The 22,384-nt window shown below is 35.4% G+C and overlaps 1 protein-coding gene across 7 annotated transcripts in view; it reads left to right on the top strand.

The window, feature by feature from the left end:
- Positions 1-22,384, top strand: part of Slc44a1 (solute carrier family 44 member 1) — a 487,317-nt gene that overhangs the window by 332,421 nt on the left and 132,512 nt on the right. For 5 of the 7 annotated variants that reach the window (XM_087184206.1, XM_087184207.1, XM_004848187.3 and 2 more), the window contains exons 2-3: positions 11,601-11,690; positions 21,212-21,354. In XM_087184206.1, the coding sequence (XP_087040332.1) occupies positions 11,601-11,690; positions 21,212-21,354 (233 nt within the window). The remainder of the gene's footprint in view (positions 1-11,600; positions 11,691-21,211; positions 21,355-22,384) is intronic. The other 2 variants (XM_087184208.1, XM_087184209.1) reach the window with 1 other exon arrangement.

The raw sequence follows: 22,384 nt of genomic DNA, 5'->3' as shown, positions 1-22,384 counted from the left end.
CTATAATTTTCCTACAAGAAAAAAATTAACCATGTAAAAATATAATTTAGATCAATTAAGCCACAGAATGTACTAAGGTATGTTTCCTACAATTCTTAAGCCTCTTGTTTTCCTGTTTCCCCTCATTACCACAGAGATTCCACACACAGTACCTACGTGGAATATACTAACCATAGGAAACATAGCAGAGCAAAGTGGTTATAGGTTCTGGAGCTCAACTACTGGCTTCATGTCCCTCCTATAGAACTTAATGGCTATGTGACTTGGGCACGTTACCTAACCCTATTTCATCATTGTCCTCCCCCCGCCTGTTCGTATTGAACCCGGGGCTTCATACTAAAGCTATATACTATCCCCCCCCCCCCCGCCCCAGCAATTCTTCTGCCTTAGCCTCTGTGAGTCCTGGGGTTACACTATGACCCACCATACTTGGCTATGTTTTTCACCTTCTATAAATATGTATACTTTTGCCTGTCATTTCACCAGTACTTGCTTGTGAAGAAACGGATTGTGTTATAAGAGGGAGGAGAGAAAAAGTAGAACTGAGAAATAAGGAAAGTAAATTAGAAAACAACTGAAAGGTGAAAACAAAGTGACTAAATCTCTTAAGCTCCAACATAGTTCCTTTCATGTAGTAATAATTACTGAGCAAGTAGTTTTTTAGTTTGGTTGACTACGTTTGGAAAATAATTTCCTTCAGTTTTCATTAAAATATTTAAGTCTTCAAAATGTATACATATATCAAAACATCACATTGTATATCTTAAATATGTATAATTTTTATTACTCTGTTATACTTCAGTAAAACTGGGGGAAAATTAAAATATAAGGAACACATTTCAGTTGCTCTTACTGCATTATTTTTTGAAAGATACTATTAATTTGTTTCTTTACCGCAGTTGTCTATCCGTCTGTGTACTGGTTCATTTCCATTTCCTTTACAACTTATTTTTTACTTTGCTGGCATACATTTTGGAATGAGTGCAAAATGGGAACAATTTAAACATGTTTGAGATGACTATTTGTGGGAATTCACTTCCTTTGATACCTTATAGGGAAGATTCTCCTCACAGTCTACTAGGAACAGTACATTAAAGATGATTTAAGGGCTGGGGATTTAGCTCAGTGGTTTCGCCGCCTGTTGTGCAAGTGCAAGGACCCGAGTTCAATCCCGGGTACTAAAAAAAAAAAAAATTTCAGGAATAAGATGATTTAAGGCCTGATTCTAGCTAGAATCTTAAATTCCCTTTAACAGGATAGTCCCTTCCTTACATGTAGGGCAATCAAGTCAGCAGATTGTACTTCTATGAAGAAAAGGAGCTAGGTTTCAAAATAAGGTTTGGATTCCTCTTCTTCATTGTACCAGTTTGCTTTTGCTAACATCGCCTGTCCAGCCTTCTTTGGGAGGAGACTTGTTTTACCTTAGATACAGGACATTCTTTTCAGCAAACAGGTTTCTAATGAATTTTAAAGTATCTTGATTGCCCATCAATAAGTATTGAGTAGGATGACTTAAACATTTTCTGGTAGTTTTTATACTGTATCTCTTTATAGCTGACATAGTACCAAGAAAGTAGAAAAAGAATAATCTGGAGAAATGAAAGCCAATATTTTATTTTTCCCCATAATTAAATAGTAGTATTGAAAATCAACATAGGAAAATACATTATAAATCAAACTATTTAAAATTGTACCTTTCTTCCAGTGCTTTTACATTTGCATATGCTATTTTATTTGACTATATAACTAGAGTATAAATGAAATTTCATGTCATGTTTTTGATGCAGATTTTTATTGTAATCATTTTTATATGTTACTATACAGTCTTCATAATTATTTCTTCATTGCTTAATATCCCATTCTTTTTTGTGTGTGTGGTATGATGCTTTTTATTTTTCCATTAAGTTTATTGGTACATTTTAGGTGTAAAATGTAGTTACATTCATCATTGGGATCTTGTACCTTTACATGACGTATCTTGGTTCTTATTTTTTTCCCCCATTCCCCTGCCCTCCCTTCACCCCCTCCACCCCTCCCTATTTACAAAGACTTTGTTTCCATTTTTTTCCTTTTCTCATATTTTTTCTTTTTCCTTCTTTTCTTTCCCCTACCCCTCCCACTTCCCCTACTCCTTTAGACTTTTTCTTCCTATTACACAGTATCAGTTATACATTTTTTTAGTATATGTCCTGCCGAAGCAAGCACAATTATACATTTTTTAAAAATTACAATGTCAAAATTTAGAGGATATTACCACAGATTTTACAGAATTTAAAAGGATTAATATCACATTCTTGTATTTAACTGTTTTCTATTATTGTCTAGTTAATTTCTAATTATTTCTCATAATAGATAGCTCTGCACTGAACATACCATGTAGAGCTATTATAATGCTGTAGATTATTTCCTTGGGCTCACCAATATACATTACTTTAAGTTTCAGCAACCTTAACCAATGTTGTGAGACTTTGCTTCCATTAGTTTTCCAGTGGGAGTATTATCCTAGCCATGAACTCATACATTGTGGTTATTAGAAACATACTGAGAGAGGGATTGCATTGTCAGCATCCAAGTTTCCCAGTGTGTGGATGACCAGATAAGTTTTGGAGAATTTCCCAAGAAAGGCTCAAAGAAATCATGCACAAAAGACTAGACTTCATTAATCAGCATTTTAAACTTACTTAAATATGGAATTTATTCTCATACAACCCATTAGCAAATATCTTTGGGAAATGCTGTACTATATTGTTTCTGAGGGAAAAGTTCCAACCTACACTGCAAAAAGAATACTTTTTAGGTAAATGATATCATGTAGATGTCTGTTCTAACATCATAATACCCCAATAGTAAAACACCTAGCCTATTTCTTTACTGTGTGCTAGGCATTCTTCAACCAATGGGAGGTAGCAGTGAACAAAATAAATTCCTGCCCCCAAATATACCATAAAGTGAGAAAAATAAACATTATATATTCAATTTAGGGGAAGATTTTATACATATTGTTGTTCATAAAATAGACTTTCATTTGAAGACTGTTTAGATACCTTCTATAAACAATGCTGATCTCTGATTTAAACAAAATAGACATATAATCCACAATTATAGAATTATAGAATGATAATTACTGTAGCAATGATTACAAACACACACAGTGTGCATAAAAGAAGGGAACCTAATCTATGTTTTGGGAGGTTCCTAAATTTATTTTTTTAACTGTAGGAGGGATTTGGTTCACTAAGAATTCTTAGGCCACTATTGAAAATACATTTATTTCTTCACATAACTACTGTGAACATCTTCATTGACTAAGATAATACCTAATTTTTATTTAAAATAAAATTACTCATTTCCAGCTACCCATCTACTATGTTAATGATTGGTGTCCTCTTATAAGTCTGTTCTTATATGTTCCATCATGGAAAGGAAACAAGACTGGAGTAAGACTCTTATATTGAATATTCATGCAAATAAAAAAATAGGTACAATATAGCAAGACAAGTTAGGAAATTGATTATGTCTAGTCTGTTGTACATGACTTCTTTGAGCCTTTATTGCGAGACTGTCCAAAAGTTATTTGGTCATTCATGCACTAGGAGACTTGGGTGCAAAGTAGAACTCTGATCCAATCAGTCTGCCTAGATATCTTTAGGTAATGAAGTTTTGACACTTGTAAGATGTGATGAGACAAAACGAAGGCCCTAAAACTATAACTATGGAAAATTAAATAGTAATTTTAAATTTAAAAGTTTGTTTACCACTGATTTAGGAGAAGGGCAAGCTCAGAAATACTGTTTGGGGATTATAGGCAAGGCTTATATGTATAATTTGGATGGTGTTTCATTGATGATGGAGGTAGAAGCTGTTATTAGCTATGTTGCAGAGCAGGATTAACTCTGCCGAGTAATTATCGTGTGCCATTTATAAGAAAGACAGTCACTGAAAAGTCTAAGAGGCCCATGATTATTTTTATAGAATATAGTTGAAGGAAGAATGAAGTTATTGGCGACATGTCTCCCTGTGATCTTTCTGTCACTGTGTAAATACATAACTTCTGAAGCAGCTGCACTTGCCATTTCCTCCTTTTCCTTAAACAGATGAATGTTTGTGATTTAGCATAAAGTTCATGAACTAAGAAAAGCAGTTGGACACAGATGCCTGTATATTCCACTCAATGTATCTTATTACCTTTAACTGCCTGCTAAAACCATGCGTTTATTTTTACCTTTCCAATATAAATTGCTATCACCAGGCTTAGCAAATGAAACAGATTACTTACAGTAACTGTAAGCACTTATATACTCTAGGTCCTTGACAGAGCTTTCCCACAGGACAGGCAGTGTCTTTCAAAAATCCTATTATAGGGTTTTATTTGCAGGTACAAGGAACAGAAGGCTGAAAGCCCCCATGTTTTATTGCTACTCAACCTCATCATATCTGCTCACTCTATTGAAAACTGTGGCAAAAATGATACACATCAGCTCTTGTTACTACTCTGTGCAAATAAAAGCATATTGAGAAATTTAATGAAGCAGTATGTCCTTGGAGGGGGATTTGAAGATTCTGAGTGTACAACTATTTGTCTTTAATAATGGAGGTTTTTATGTAAAACAAATTGGCAGGAGCAAAATTAAGTCCTCACAGTTAGCCTAGTGTCTGCCACATGTGTGCTTGAATCACACAACTGTGCAAGACTGGTGTTGGAGATAGATGCATTCAGTGGCTATTATAGTGGCTTTTTGAGTTTACAAAGGATTAGTTGGAACAGCGAGAAATGTAGCAGAGCTGGAGCTATGAGACTACTTTGGAAGATGGCCTGGTTAGAGACTATGATGTTCAAGAAAAAACTGAGTCGAGGGCAGATTATTCAACAAATTACTCCACACTACTCCAGAACACTTCTAGGAATCTGTGCTGAGTGAGAAGCCACATGTCACCTTGCTATAGCCTTCACAGTCATAGTTGTCTTCTCATTAAAGTCTTTGAAGGCGGCAGCCATGGATCTTTGGTGTGAAGCTCTAGGCCGATGTAATGGTGACATTCTTATGCCTGTTATTAGGGGTTAGTTTTAGGTTATGTACAGTGCCTGACCAACCAGCTTAATTCTTCTTATTGCTGACCTGTAAGAAAGCAGGCATGTGTCAGTGCCCTTATCACAAGGATAATCTTGCTTCTGCTTAAAATTATAAGCTTCAATATTTTATTACCAATAATGAATAAGTATACACCTCCAAACTCATGAATACAAAGAGTAAGGGTATAGTTGTGAACTGCCACCCAAGTAAGGTTGGACATTGGTTTGTCCTTTACTTGTATGCAGCTTTACCCAGCCTGATACTACTTTTCTTCCTTTGAATCAGCCTCCCACACTGCCATTTTTTTGTTGCTTTGAATGTAGGAGTAAACAGTTCTTTGGATCACTCTGGAGGAATAACAATGGAATCATTATCAAGTCGGAAATTTCAAGTTTCAGTAACTCTTGATATATGTATCTAGATAGTACTTAACTCAAGGTAAATAGGTATCTTACCAGTGACATTTATTTGAAAATATCCTGGTAGCTTAGTAAATACAGCCCTGTATTAATTGTATTAGAAAGCAATCTTTATTTTCTTTATTTTTGAGACCTCTTCCTAACTGAAGCTGTAAAATATTTCAGTATATAAAGAAATTTTGATGCAAAGTGAGAAATAGCTGATTAAAAAAGCAACTTAGTGTTCTGTTTGTTTACTACATAACATTTTTGAGTGGAAAATTTTTTATTTGGCAGTCAATATCCTCCATCAGAGCTAGCAAGATTTTTTAGTGTGTTTTTGGCCAAACAACACATTCTATTTTAGACACTGCAGGATCATTTTAGTGTTTGCCTCAGAATACAAGCTGCAAAAGTTTATGAGGTAATTTCAACAGATCTCATAAATGTTTTCTTGGTGGTGCCCCATCTCTTTCTGCAGTGTCTCTTACATCATAGTGTTGCCTTACATCTCTCCCACTAAGCGATAGCTCAGTGAGGGCAGGGGCTATTTTACCTGTCTTTGAATCTCCAATATTTTGTACAGTGCTTAGTGCTTATTTGAAGAATCAAAAGATATACTGGAATCTTTCTGTAGCACATTTTTCATGATTTTGAAGCTATGCCTACAAAAACCTGGTGTGTCAAGGGAAGATGTAGAGCAGTACGTAATAGTTATTGTGTACTATAAGAATCTTTTGGGAAACTTTTTACCTCTTGGGAGAAGGTACATAGACCGTAGGCACAGAGTATAAAAAGGGGGACAGTTTTTACCTTTAGATATTACTTGGGTTTCTTCTGGCTTCTTTCTAGGTTTTGGAACTTGTCTGCTTCCATATTTGAGACCTAGTTGACTGTTTGTCTTAAGTCTAGATTTTAGCTATTGCTTGTCTGATCTTTTTATATCTTCCTACTCCTTCCTTCCCTGCCTAAGCCTGTGAACTAGATCCATATCTGGAAGTCTTTTTCCTACTTATTTGCTCTTTGGCCTTGGTCCACCCTCCCTGCCCTATTGTTGCTAATGACCTTCAGTGGCTACTGACTTGGCCTAATTGGTTAAAACATACCACTTACCAAAACCTCTGTGTTGGTATTATTTACAGATAAATTTACTTAACTTTATCTTCATTTAAGATAATATAAAAAGTTATGTTACAGGTTTTTACAGGTTTGTTTACTAAAAAAATAGATACCCTAGAGCATAGCATAGTTGCCAGTACTATGACTACTATACTAGATAGTGCAGAAGCTAAACAATTAGATACTTAAAAAAATTAGATATCTTTGCTTTTTTTGCTGAAACATGAAACTATGAATATTTATTTTTTTATTGGTACATTTTAAATATACATAATGATAACATTTATCATAGGGAAGTTTTACATGTTATATCTTGCTTTTTTTCCCCCATTCCCCTTGCTGTGCAAAATATAGGAAAGAATATAAAGATGTTAAACATTCTCCTCTCCTAATTTTAAGGATATGAATATTATACAAATAAGAGGTAGATGCCATCTGTAGTCTTAAAATTGATTTTTAATGATCCAGTGGTAGTACAGATTGAATATCCCTTATCCAAAATGCTTGGAACCAGAGTGTTCAGGATTTTTAAAAATTATGGAATATTTGCATATACATACATATTAGGATATCCTGGGGATGGGACCCAAGTGTAAACATGAGATTCATTTATGTTTCATATGTAGCCCAATGGTAATTTTATGCATTTTTAAATAATTCTGTGCATGAAAGAAAGTTAGACAATGTGAAGTTTTTCACTTGTGGTGCCATGATAGCACTCAAAAAGTTGTGGATTTGGAATATTTCAGAGTTTGGATTTTTGGATTAAGGTTGTCCAACCCATATTACAAGTTGTAATTCTGCCTTCTAGAATGTATACCTTATATAAGTGTGCAAAAAGACCACATAATGTAGATGCTAAAATATGTATATTTACACCCTTATTTTTATGCATAGACATTTAAAAATGTTATGGAAAAATTTAAATTTTCATTTTACCCAGTTTTGGAAATTAACCTTTCTTTTTGTACTTCCAGGTGTGTCTGGTATCTGGTTCTGTTAACTTTAACATTTCTTGTAGTTCAGATCTGCTAATAAATTCTCTCGGCTTAAAATCTGAAAAGGTCTTCATTTCCAAGAAACATTTCCTAGTAGTAGAGATTCTAGGTCAATAGTTTGCATTTTGTTTTCCTTTCAGAAATTTAATCATTCCATTGTTTTCTATTTTGTATGGTTTCTATCAAGAATGTAATATGTCTTTTTTAAAAGTACCTCTGGCTGCCTTCAATATGAGCTTTGTATCTTTGATTTTTTCAACAGTTTGAATATAGGTACAGGGATGTGTGTATATATTTATCCTATAGTTCTTGGGTGGTCTATTCTGATTTTAAAATTTTCACTCTTTTTGTGTTTCTGTTAGTGTATTTGTTTGATCTTTTGTTGAGTTTAGTGATTCTTTCCTTCACTGTTTTAGTTTAACAATGAGCTTGAGAAAGACATTCTTTATTTCTCGTATATTTTTATTATTTTTAAAAAAAATTTAGCATTTTCTGACTTATCATTTCTATCTCTGTTAGCATTTGAGGGCTCAGGTTTCAGGCATAATTTTCTATGAACTTTGGTTTCCTCTTCTACAAAATAGAATGGATAAATGGATGTGTCCCCTTGGATGAGTCCTTTCCTGAGTCTCAGTCATTTTTATTAAATGTTTAAACTGCATGATTATTTTGATTCATAGCTCCTAAATTGTACAGTTCTTTGAAGGTAGAAAGACCTAATATTTATTGACACCCTTATTAATTTCACATAGACTCTTGGGATAAAATCACATTTAAAAAGTGTTTTTGCAAAATGTTTTACTTTGCTAGGTCTATGTGGAACTTTAATTGGAAGAAACATCATTAAACCCAGTTGCCACTTGGTTAAATCTATTAAAATCATTAAAATTTCTCAACTGTTGGGTTTCCTGATTCACTTGAGAAATTTCATGGCTCATAACATGTCTCACTCCCTCTCTTCACATTTATAAGATTTTGGATTATCTTCTTGGCTTCCAGATTTTTTAATGGGAGGAAACATTAATGGAGGGAATTATTCTTTACTGACAATTGTGAAGAAATAATAGTCTCATTGGAGTTGATGTTGGAGTCACAGACTTAGGTTCAAATCCTTGTTGCCCAACTGTAAAATTTTAGGCTGATTATTTAATTTCTGCGCCAGACTTCCCTTATTTGTGAAAAAGGGGTGATACTTACATCAGAGCACTATTTTGAAGGTATATGATAGTATATGTAAAGCTTTGGGTCTAGGGCCTACTTAATGGTAATTGACCACTGGTAGGATTAAAAATGATAGCTAAAATGAAATGTATCATCATTAATTAATTTTTCTTTTTAGTAAGTCTAAGGGGAAGGGAGAGTTAATATATTTTTTTTCTCCCTTTTCGTGGAAAGGGCCACCTGGTCAAAGGATATTTTAGCAATAGTGAAAGGATTTACTGAAAAGGGAATATTGATAAGGAATAATAACCAAGAATTAAGGGTTTACTAAGTGATAGATGCGCACATTATCTCTACACAGCCTGTGAAGTGAGTCTCTCCCAACCCCCATCAGGAAGCCTTTGTTGAACTGAGAGTGGTCACACTATCTTTTTGCTCTTGCACTCTGCTTTGGATTCTGACACTTTCTTATATGTAACCCGTACCACCTTCCCACTTGTCATTGGCTTTGAGAGATTCTTTATGTATTTGGCATAGAAGTGGCCCACCACAAATTGAATTGAATTCTTGAGACATTGACTCTATATTTTTCTTGTCAAGAGTGAAATTCCTCTTCCTTTATGTTATAGATGAAAATTTAAACATTAACAAACTGATTGTAGATTAAAAAATACTAAGAAAATAATTGTGGTTAAAGAAACTTCTGAGTCAATCTGAGGCTCCCTTCTCCTGCCATTCTTATTCTTTGTGAAGACAAATAAAGTATTTTAAAGTTGCTATTGCTTTATAAATTACCACAGAATAAATATAATGATTTTGAAGAGGTATCCAGAATCTGTGAGTAATTTTATTGTAATGGGCATTATTCAAGACTGAAATTATCTAATACAAAGAAACATTCTTTATTCACACTGTGGGCTACTGTCTTCTAAGATCCAGACCACAATTCAAACATTCTTATTTGAACAACACAAGGAATAATGTCAAATTATTTTGGAGTTGTTTTTCTTGTCATTACAGAAGTGCACTCTTGATCATAGATTTTTAGAGTTGGAGAAACCCAAGAGATACACTCTTAACTCCTTCCTGCCTCCCAGATAGATGAAGTGATTTATCTGGTCATGTAGCTAGCTAAATAATGACAGAGCCAGGAAGAGACCAGTCCCTTATCCTTTATGCCACAGTGCTGCATTCCTCTGGAAAAAAAAAAAAAAACTTGCCTACTCATTCTTGGTTTTTAACGCTAGTGTCTTGGGACAAGGTTTTTTCCATGACTAACTAGTGCTCTTTTGTTTTCTTGTGTGGGTGTCTGGGAACAAGCTGAGTATTTTTGTTTTAACAATTGAACATATAAGGAAATAAGGAATTTGTCTGATTAATGCTTTAGAGGTCAGGAAGGAGTGGTTGTAACTCAGTTCTCTCCCCTTCATGTTGATTGTCAGCTATTTCAAAGTTGAGTTTCTTAACCTAGACTCTGAATTCCCTAAACACTTTTGAAAATGATGTGAATGTATGTTTATATTGTAAGAAAATAATCTACAGCTTTCATCAGATTATCAAGGGATATATATTGTAAAACTATTGTTTTAAAAGAGGAGAAAACTAAGCCTGATTGCACTCTGAGTACTAATTATACCAGAGGACTCCCTATGTCCAGCCCCCTTCTGCTGGTACCCTTTCCTACTGACAAGTTTTCCAGATAGCTTCCTGGATCTTGTCATAGAAGCCTCTAGAGGTCTCAGCCTTCCTGTTGCAGGAAACTTTTTCCCTAGTTTTCCCAAGGCTACCTTCTCCTTCCCTTTTGTGCCCTGTTTCTAGGACAGGGTGTAAGACTTAAGGAGTTTTTGTTCATTAGAAAGTTCACCAGTGTTACTTCAGTTACATTTTGGTTGAGAAGTATGTGTGAGCTGACCTGAGAACCTAAGACTATTGCAAATAAGAAAAAAATGCATTTGGAAGTTCAGTCAATACTTTGCAGATTAACTTTCAGAATGTCTCTAGTTCTTCAGTTAGGCAATCTGTGGTTTATCTAGAAGCTCTTTAATGAACATTTTTAAGAAGTAGAATGAAAATCCGTAGATGGTGGTTTAGGAATTGCTCAGATAGTCCAGAAAAACTAAATTTTTCTTTCTTGAATTTTATTTGAATTAGAATCTGTGGCCAATAGGAAGTCATTTTGATAGGCTTCCTTTCCAGAAGAAAGCACATTCTAACAGAAAAACATATGTGTGTGTGTGTGTGTAAAATTTTAAATCTAGCACCTGGACACACAAAGAAAAAGCCAGCATAAGATTGAGATTGGAGGAGTTTGTTCACTTGTGAGTTTGTTCATTTTAAAAAGCCCTGAGAACACTTCATAAACCCTTAGGTGTTGTGTTAGATGTTTGGGAAATGAGGATGGCCTCTTCCAGTGTGAAGTCTGTAAATGGCCTCTTCCACTGTAAAGTCTGCTGGGGACACAGACTGACAACTAAGTATAACAATTCAGCATGTTAAACACTACAGTGGAAGTACCAAAAATGTAGTGATCTCAGTACTGTGCTTGGCCAGGAAGAAGTGGAGGAGTGGAGTCAATGGAGTGCTGGCCAAGGAAGTTAGGGTGAACTTCACCTAAAAGGTGACAAAATTAAAAGTTCTAGAAACCTGTCTGACAAAGAAGGAACCTAGGTATGATTGGTATATTCATGTCATTCTAATTTTAACTGAACTTAACATTTACTGTGCTCTTTTATTTTGTATTTTCCTTTTTTTTTTTTTGGTACTGGGGATTCAACTTGGGACCTTGCACCTGCAAGGCAGGGGGCGGAACCACTGAGCTAAATCCCCGGTCTTTATTTTGTATTTTCAATTAGAGCTCCAAACGAGAATGGAAGCCACTGGAAGACCGTAGCTGCACAGACATACCATGGCTACTGCTCTTTGTCCTCTTCTGCATTGGAATGGTAAGGAAATTTATGCATTACCTGAACCTAAGCTCATGATCTGAAGGAATGACTGGGAGTTGGTTTAAAAAGGGAGCTTGCTGTGTATTTGTACTTATATATTTTATCCCTCTTTTATTACTTTTAATTGGAAAGTATAAGATACCACTGAGACAGTTTATTTTCCCCTCAGTACAATTCAGTGGTATTTGATATTTTTCTTTAATATGAAAACTGAAATCAAAATTAAGCAAGTAGAACTCTTACTTCATTTACTAGATCATTTCTGAAAGCCAGATCAGTTACCATAAAGTTTTTGTTTATGAACCTAGGACCTTCACACTGAACTACTTCCCCACCCACCCCCCTTTTTTGAAAATTTTGAGACAGGGTCTCACTAAGTCTCTAAGTTGCCCAGGCTGGGTTCCAACTTGTAGTCCTTCTGCCTTAGTTTCTGAAGAGTGCTGGGATTACAGACATGCCCTACCATGCCCAAGTAACAGCAGTTTCTTTGAGCTGTTACCTTGATGGGGTGTTGAGCAGATCACTGGCCATGGAGTAGAAAATCTCAAGTATTTACCCAACCTACTCATACAAGCCCGATAGGTATCTGGGTCAGTGAGTTCTCCTCTCAAAAACTTAGTGTTTATATAAAATTAGATGTTTTGCTAGATGATATCTGTAATACTTCCAGTTCTGTTGTGTTTTAGTTCTTCTCAGTTAGGGGGTGGTTACTCCTTCTTCCTTCTGCCCATGCTAAACCCCTGCGGCTTTCTATGTGTGCTATAATGAATGGTGTCTCTCAGTTGGAGATCACAAGATGTGATTTTCTAGTGTATAAAAGATGTGGAACAGAGTCCTTGGTACAAGGAGCTGGGCATGTGCTTGTCCAGTGCCATGCTCTTTGTGCCTTGCCAGAGGTCCTGCTACATATGTCAGTGGCTTTGGAGTTACTACCTTCGTCATGGGCTGACAAAAAGATAAGCCAACACCCATTTTAAAGCTGTCTGGTGTTTAGAGGTAAAAAGGACTTGGAAATCTTCATGTGATCCATCACTCTCATTTTACAAACTAAAACATTCAACCCAGAGATGGAAATGACCATATCCAGGCCACACTGCTAGTTAATATCAGCACTGTGAACAGAGCTGTCTCTTCACTTGGGATAATGCTGTTTTCTGCTACTCTTTTTTTCTCAGGGGGATTTTGCAGATAAAGTATTGCCCTCTCAGTCTTCTGCAACTCAAAATGCAATTACACTGCTTTAGGCAGCCTTTGTCTTACCCAGGTGTATTTTTGACCCCCTTCTTCCCATACTTTTTGTAGACACTCTTTAGGAAAATCTTATTCTGTGCCTCCCTAAATGCCCACCTCGTAAGTCCCACCTGTTATTCACAGAACAACCATAATCTTGAGCAGTAGACAAAATTGTGGGTAACAGATCTGCCCTTGAACCAAGTAAAATAAATTTTAACACTATATAATAAATCCAGTAAAATAAGGAATGTTTGTTTTAAAGATAAAAGTGTAGTTTCATCCTATTTAGGATATTTAGAAAAGTTCAAAATACCCACTTCCTAACTTAGAAGATTTTGCTCAAGAATTAGTTTAATGGAATGGCAACTGAAATGCAGCATGCATGAATATTCATACAGAGTGTGGAAAAGATTCTTTGACAACAAAGGTAGGCTTTCCCCACCCCCTGAATTTAACCCTGGGGCAAATAGCAGCTGACCTTTCAAAATTATGTTTATAAAAAACATACACCATACCACCCAAGGTGTTTTTTATTTTCCCTGCTAAAATAGCTCAGGAAAGTGTAGACTTTAATATTAATAGACTGATTTGGGAATAACTTCAGAGTAAGGAGCTATTTGTTTACTGAAACATTTTAATGCAATAGTAATTAATATGATGTTGATTTCAGTACATGGTAATTAATACCTACTGTGTGTTCTTTTAAATGCAGGCATAGTGTTGTTTTGGAATGCTTCTTTTAATAGATTACTTACATAGAATTGCACCAATACCAAACTTTGCCATGTGAAAACTAAAGAAATCTCTTATACTGGCACAGAAGAGATTAAAAGTTTTTAAGCTTTTGAGTATTTGTTTTTAATGGCTTTTTTTAGAAGTTTTTTCTCTCCTTTGGATTTTATTCTGTAGTAAAATGTTGAGTATCTTTTATCTCAGATGCTTAGGGGGGTAAGTATTTCAGATTTGGATTTAAAAAAAATTGGAATATTTGCATTATATATAGTGAAGTATCTTGAAGATGGGACCCAAATCTAAACATTTATGTTTCATGTGTGTGCATAGCCTGAAGGTGATTTTATACTGTATTTTTACTCTGCCTGTATTTTCGCTGCAACTAATCAGATGAAGTCAGGTGTGGAATTGTCCATTTGTATCTCATGTTGGACCTCAAAAATTTCCAAAATTGAAGATTTTGGACTTTTGATTTTCAGAGTAGGGATGTACAGCCTATACTTTTGTTTTCAAAGTACTGGAGATTGAACCCACGACCTTCTCAAAGATCAACATTTCTATCCCTTTTTATTTTTATTTTAAGGGTAGATCTCAATAAATTGTCCAGGGTGGCCCTAAAACTTGTGATCGTTAGCTTCTTGAGTATCTGGGATTGTGAGCATGGCTCACCACACCTGGCATCAACCTGTACTCTTAAGGGACATTCAACAAACATTTGTTTCATATATATGTATATATATAAAATTTAATTCTCCCAAATACCCAGTAGGACAAATTTTGTTCCCAGCTTACAGACAAGGTATAGCAGTGTTAAAAATTAGTTTGTCTAGTAAGTGGCAAAGATAAAATAGGACTGTACCTTTCTAATTGTGTTCCTTCCATCTACTGTTCTAGCAGCCTGTTTATACAGACTATTTCTAAACTTGCTGCTTGATGTTCAAACCATACCTTTATTTTGTCTGTGTCTTTTCTTGTAGTTCTTTGCTCATTCATTGATACCAGTGTTGTAGCTCTTAAATTTTTAAGATCTTATCTTTCATTCATCTTTATCATTAGATCTTTATTTACATATATCCATCTCTTTATCATTATTTTTACTACTTTATTATTCCCTTACTTTCAGGGTTTTTCTGTGCTTGAATTGTCTGCAACCTAGGGTATTTTCTAAAATAAATTGTTATCAGCCTTCTTGAAAGCTGTTATATTTGAACTTTCATATTTGAACTTTTGTCAATATTTTGAAATTAGTGGATATATACTTACCTACTCTAAGAAATTACCTGTAGCATTGCACTTCAGATTTTCTATTTTCAATTAAAGTAGTAAGCATGTGGTTCTCAATGATAGCTGTGCTGGAATATTAAAAAAATCATTCCTTGGTTCCCCTCAGTGATTATGATATAGTCTCTGCAATTCTGATGTTTAGCCAAGGTGCAGAGTGTCTGTTTTAAGAACTCTGATGAGGCACAAAAAAATGTCAACTGACAAGTAACATGACTGAGTTTAGAAAGATGGCAGCCAGTGTTAAGTTTGGCTTGGAATGGGAAAGAGATTTTAGCACACCACTTTGGAGGCTGAGGCAATTGTTGAGGTAATAGTACTACTACTTAAAATAGTACTAAACAAAAGGAGATAGATTGAGGAAATAGGATCAGTAACATTTATCAGTAATTATCATTGTTGCAGGCAAGCAAAAGACAGATCAAGTTTGACTATGAGGTTTTTATGTGAGGGGTTCAGGGTAGAGATTTTCAGCTCAAATCCTACTCCGGATTTTCCTGGGTTCACACCGATGGGAACACATCAGGGAACAAGAGTGAGATGGTCAAATTATTGGTAGCTGAGCAGGCACCTGATAATGCCCAATAAAATACTTAACAGTAATAATGACTTGGATCATGCCAACTGAAGTTCCTTCCTATCTAGGATAGTCTTCATTCTTTCTCAGGAAGAGGAATGTTTGGCAAGAGAGGAAGAAAGAATAGGCATCTATCTAGATTTCTCTGTCCAGATAAGCTTACCACAGAAAGGCAGGAAAGACAGGAGACTGGAGGCCCTAACAGGAGTGACTATGGGAAAAAGTCATTGCTGATTACTGTGGGTAGGATACTTACTGTTCTTAGCACATGTCACTTAGATACTCATTTAATTCTCACAGCTACTCTAGGAAGTATATGCTGTTGTTATCATCTTCCCCATTTTACTGATTAGGAAAGAGGTGTAGAGATATGTCCAATGATTTCCTAAGATTTCACAGTGGCCAGATTGATCCTAGGACAGAAGAGGAAGAAGGCCTCAAGAGCAACCCCTCTTTGTTGCTTTTGTGATTTAGAACTTAAAATGTGATCTCATTAATGTCTCAGACTCTGACTAAATAGCTTAGTGTTATGTTCTCCTGTAGTGTGTGGTGTTATGAAATTTGGGTGAGGGGCAGAAATGGAGAGAAGAGACCAAAGAATCCTCCCTCCCTGTGTCTTTTGTGTAGTCTACTAGATAATGCTACTACTAATAGAGTATATGCAGGCAAGGGAAACGGTTTGGGGAAATGTAGAATGAACATGTAGAATTTATGGATGAGGATAAACTGGAAATTCAGGGTTGAAATTTTTGAAGAATGATCTTGATTAAAACTAGTTTGGGAGACATTGAATAGGTTGTCCCTTCAGACTGCTTTCAAGGACCTTTTTATTTTATAGCATTAGTCTAGTTCCTGGGGCATGATGTTTCTACCTCATTAACTGCGATTGAGTGTGCAGCACAAAGTGAGAGATTCACTGCAGTATTTAGTCACCTGTTTGATGGTCTGTTCTTTGCTAGAATCTTAGAACAGAAAGAACAGCATGCCAAAAATTACTGACTGTAAGGTTACTTGAGCCAAAGAACTACCCACTTTTTGTTAAGTCCATTTCTTTTTTTTCTTTTTGTGAAACATACATAGCATACAAGTTAGTGTTTTAACCATTTTCAGATATACAATTCATTTAAATCTATTTGTTCTTAATCTACTCTTGTTTTTTTTTTCCTCAGTCACTGTAGTAAGCTGAGTTTATACTTCTCCTTGCAAGTATGCTCTTTAAAATCTTGCTATGTATCACTTTTCCCTTGGAATCATACCATTTTGGAAGAGAAATGGCCTTAGAGATTAACCTAATCCTTTGGACCAGTAAGGAAATAGGCTCAGAGAATTCCATTGTCTGCCTATGATCATAAGCCTCCCATTTGAGGCAAAGCCAGATCAGTTCTCAGTATTCTTTTCCATGTTTTGTTATTGTTGTTGTTGTTTGTTTTTTCTTTGTTGTAGCTGTCCATGAAACTTGAGCCTTTCAGCTTTTGCCCCTTCATGCCCCATTATTTTTTTATTTTTTGAGAATGTTTCCCTTCTTTTAAGGTCTTTCAGGGTAAGCCCTGAATTTGTATATGCTCACTAAATGCTTAGTGAGTAGATATTTCCTAGACTTAAGTTATTTTGTTTTATTCTTCTTTCCTTATTTTAGAGAAGTGCATTCTATTAAACCTTAAGGGAATCCAGAAATTTGGTACACTGGCAAAATATTTATTTATTGTTTGTTTGTTTGTTTGATGGTATAAACATTAGTTCTGCACCAAGCCTACTAATCTTACCTGTTGTTACCTTAATACCTTCTTTGTTTCAGAATTCTTAGAAAAGAAGGAACAGAAGTCAAATGTTACCCTAAGATTTTACAAATCAGTTATTAGGAGATTGACTCCAAGCATGATTAAGATGTATATAGAGGTAAATGAGATTGAGAAAAAGATCGCCAGGAAATGTTTTTATTAATCCCTGGGAGATGACTATAACCATCATTCATTCCATCCCCATCTTTTTATTTTGAAACATTTTATCACATTCACATACTACAATACTTCATATCCCCCACACATGTTTTTGTTGATGTCCCCACCAAAAAGCCATCTTCCTTGTGAGTTGCTTGCTCTAGGTATGAAATTCAAACATGCTGGTGCAATAAAAAGTATGTCTTAGTTTTTGATTAATCATGAATGAAATTAAGCCAAAGCTGTTACGTAGAAATAGACTTTATGATAGGAAGAGAAAATAAGTGTAGTTTCTTAATTAGCAAATTGTCTTTTTCCCCACTTAAGGCAGTAAGTGCTTACTACTTGCCCGGTCTTGACTATGATCCACCATCCCTCTATACCTTTATCTGATTTGAGTCACCTCTGTTTGTGAGTGGCTTTTTCTGCTCCTCTTCTCCGTCTTACAGCAGCAGTGCTGAAAGCACTTCAGTAGCTCAGTCATTTTAAGATTTTAGCCATGGTTCCCTTACCTACTAATAGGCTTACTTTCTCACTAGAGATTGCTTCTTACTCTATCCTTATAAAAGCTTTCTTCATCATCCTTTTCATTTGCCTCATTAATGTGATTTCCTTCTCTATGTGGAACTATTAAATTATTGTATTTAGTAAAGTTTTCTCACCCTATTTTAATTTTATGTACTGAATTTTTTTCTCTTCTTTTGAAACTGTATTGCTTCCTGCATTTGGATTTTAGCAATTTCCTTTTTAAGGAGATTGTAATTTTAATTACATTTGGCCAAGTTCCCCACTGTCAATGTTTGTACCATATGGAAAGTCCCTACGATAGCAGTCATGGTTTCTTCCCATCTTATTAGCTTACTATTTTCTTTTCTTCCTCCTACAGCTTCTCATCTTCTCTAATATATCTGGAAGTTTAAGTGATCTATGTGAAATATATCAGTGTCCCATTTTAGCATACATATGTGACATTTATAATTTATACCCTGCCTTCATCCCAGAGGAATAGGAGGTGGCTTATGATAAAGAAAAAAATTCACATGTCCAACTGTACTGTTAAAAATAGCCAGAAAGGAAAACCAGAAATTTTTTTAAGGAATTGGTAATACAGTATACTTATCAAATATAAGAAAAAATTCCTTTGAAAAATGAAAGAAGAACATAACCTTTTAATTATGTAACAGCTCTGCTATTCTACACTAGTAATGAAAGAAGATTGTAATTGTGGTCTGGAATTATTTTTGTATAATGACAATTACTGACATGGTTTCTCACTTTGTCCCCCAGAAATTTTGTTCTAAAACAGAAAATTAAAGGTTATTTTTTTTTCAGTCTCCAATTACCATTGCTAACCTTTTTAGTTAGACTTTTGCATTCAGATTTACCACTAACAGCTACCATTTATTGATCACTTGCCATGTAGCAGACATTCAGCTAGGAATTGGATACAAATTATCTCATTTAGTCTTCATCATTAAGCTGTGAGATAGATGGCATTACTCTGTGTTAGGGATGAAGAGGGAGCAGACTCTGAGGAGGTAATTGGATCAAAGTTGCACAGGTAGTAAGTGATAAGTTTGAATCTAGGCCTTACTGAATACTAAGTCTGTTCTCTTTCTATTACTCTATGGTGTTTCCTATTAAAGAAATACATTAGAAAGTGTGTTAGTCCATCTTCCATTACTATAACAAATAACCCGAGCTAGTAAACTTATAAAAAGAAATGGTTTATTTGACTCAGTTTTGGAGGTTTCAGAACATGACTGGTTGGGTCCATTGCTTTTGGTCCTGGAATGACACATTGTGGTAAAAGCACATGATGGAGCAAAAACACTCGCTTCATGGCTGGAAAGTCAAAGAGAGGAAAGGATGGGACCAAGGTTCCACAGAGCCCTATAAGGGCATGTGCCCACTGTCCCGAACATCTCCCACTAGGTCTACCTCTTAAAGGTTCTACTGCCTCCTAATACCAGCATGGGCTGGGGACCAAGGCTTTAACACAGGGACCTGTGGGGGACATTCCAGATCCAAACTACAGCAGAAAGTTAGCTATTAAAACCTCCTAATATTTATCTTTCTTTCTAGGTTTTGCTCAGTGCAGGGTTTCCTACTTATGAGTTCAAGCATATGTTTAAAATGGTATGCTGGTTTGGTTTGCACATATTGGGTTGAAATTCTGAGGTGGGACTGATTGCCCTACACTGTCTTTGAAAGAGTCAGGAGGAAGAGAGGCAATAGGGGAATGTAAATGAGTAAGTACTAACCTGAACCTTCTTTGTGTTGACCCTAGTGCTTCAAGTTAGCTGTTGCTTTGAGGCAGAAGAGTACTAACATTTATTGAGATATGTAATTGTGTTATCTCATGCAATTCTCACACCAGCCTCTGTGTAAGTGGGTTTAGCCCCAACTTATAGATGGCTAAACTGAAGCACCGAGCATTAAGCAAGTTTGTCTAAGGTCACACAAGCAGAAAATGGAGTTGTCAGTATTCTGTTGCTAACACAGATTTATCTGAACCCAAAGCTCATAGTCTCACAAAGTGTATTATAAGAAGCTTCTACTGACTAGAGCTATGCTCTCTTCTTCTCTCTTACCTTTCTTACCTGCACAATGAAAGTAGAAGGGTTGTTTATAAAAAAGGGTTTGGCTTTTTAGGTAAGTATACTTGAGGGTGAAATACTATTCTCTGAGGGACTGCATGTTAGTATAGTATTTACTACTGTAGCCTGAGAGTCAGCAGCACTCTTTAGATTAAGAACTACTTATGATAGCTGGCTGTGATCAGTTAAACAGTGATAATCTCTGTATTCCTAGCCACTTAGCCCTTTTAATGACTACTTTGCACAGCATTTCTTGACCTCAATCTTTCCCCCTAATCCAACCAGTTTATCAGTAGTGATTCACCTTACTTCTGGTTATGATGCCCAGTAACCTGAGATTGAGTGTAGGTTTGCATTGCTTTATTTTGGTCAGCGCATAGTTGACTTGGCAAGCATGATGTGGTCTTGAGGTATCTACCATTTCCCTCTGCCACTGGGATGAAGCGTATTCCCATGAAATGAAATGACCTTTGCAGTACACAAAGCGAGTTCCTCACTTACTCTCCTTTAGGCTCCAGGATTAAGAGCGTGACAGTGCTTCATGATGTAATTCTTTGGCTTATATACAGCTTCATTGCAGGGAGGAAACAAAAGTGTTGTGTGCACTGAAGTGATAATGATTCCAAACCAGCATACCTATTGTTCTTCAGATTTTTTTTTTTATCCTCTGCTATTGTTTATTTAACGGAATCCCTTTAAGCAAATAAAACTAAGAGTGAAGAAAGCTGGGGTTGATCTATGCTCTGATCTCTACTAGTTTCTGAGGCCTTAGATAACTTACTTAACATCTCTGCACCTCAGTTTCCTCATCATGAGGATTAGAGATAATATATGATAAGGACTCAGTTCAGAGGCTGGCACAGAACAGCTGTTCAATGTAGAGAAGCTGGTTTTATTATTATTATAAAATGCAAAGACAATCTTATGATCTAAAAGCTTGGGACCTGTTTTGTTATAGTAGTAAATAGTATTCCCCTGTGGACTTCTTTGTGCTGCTCATATGCAATCCAAGGAAAACAGTGGAATAGTGTTCACAATAAGGAAAGATAGCTCTTTGTTCCCTTCAACAGACAAAAAGCTCATTATTGTATCAATTAGTGACTGTTGCTATTGAAGTGGTTTATTTGTGTTTGTTTTTTTTTTCTGTTTCTTTCCTAGGGATTTATTTGTGGCTTTTCAGTAGCAACAGGTGCAGCAGCGAGACTAGTGTCAGGATACGACAGCTATGGAAATATCTGTGGGCAGAAAAATGCAAAGTTGGAAGCAATACCAAACAGTGGCATGGACCACACCCACCAGAAGTGAGTAGACTTTTGCTGAATGTTGACCAGTATGGAAACTTTGAAGGAGGCGCAGAGAAAATTCTGCTTTCCTTACTGCTTTAAAGATAATATTTACTGATTATTTTTATATGACTTCTGTTGGTGTTTTTTGTTTGTGTTTTTAAAACTGTGTACTTGAATCTTGCCTGTTTTCTTTGAACAAATACATCCTCCAGGAAACAAAATTAGCTGCCATCTTAAATGGGCTACCTTGAGGTTTTAATGGGTAAATGCTTGATTTAGGAGGATTACTCTTGTACCCTGCTAACCTTCATGTGTGTACTAAATTTTAACCCAGAAACTAACATAGTATTTTCTTCCAAAGATTATACATGATGGGAGACAGAGGGATGATAATGGATATTGGAACATTAAAGTTACAAAGTAACATTATATGATGCATCATTTATGAGTACACATCAATTTCCAGTTTTATAGAAGATACATTTTCCTTGTCAGACTGGAAAACTTGTTTTGGGTTCTCAATATTCATCTTTTGGATTTCATGAAATTCCTAACTTAATTGCTTTTTTCTTCAAGAGAGCTATTATTTCATTTTTAATGTCTGTGGAGGAACTGTATTTAATCTAATATCTTTCATGTATGATACCAATATAATTGTTAAAACTGTATATTCATACTCCATCAAACTTTGTTAGAATATTGTAAATACCAAACCAGGTCTTCAGAATTAACAAAATTAACTTTAAGGTAACAGTAATACTTTATAGGTAAGAGCTAAACAGATAAAAACATTTTTAGGTTATATCAAGCATTTTCTAGGGAGGCAATTTATAATTGCTCTATTTATTATTTTATAAATATGTTGGTTAAATCAGCCTCTGTAAGATTAATTTGGGTATTTCACAAACTTAAATCCAAATAAACACCCCTTCTTAATAAAGAAGAAATAATTCAGTTCAAGTAAACAAAAATTTTAAATAACAATAATGAATTATCTGTGTAGTATGCCACAGATGACAAGCAGCACATACCACCTTATGAGGGA

The sequence above is a fragment of the Heterocephalus glaber genome, unplaced genomic scaffold (genome assembly GCF_053883595.1).
Source record: "Heterocephalus glaber isolate CG9 unplaced genomic scaffold, H.glaber_assembly_v1.0 deba00001481, whole genome shotgun sequence".
NCBI lineage: Eukaryota > Metazoa > Chordata > Mammalia > Rodentia > Bathyergidae > Heterocephalus > Heterocephalus glaber.
This window is presented reverse-complemented; position numbering and strand designations above follow the sequence as displayed.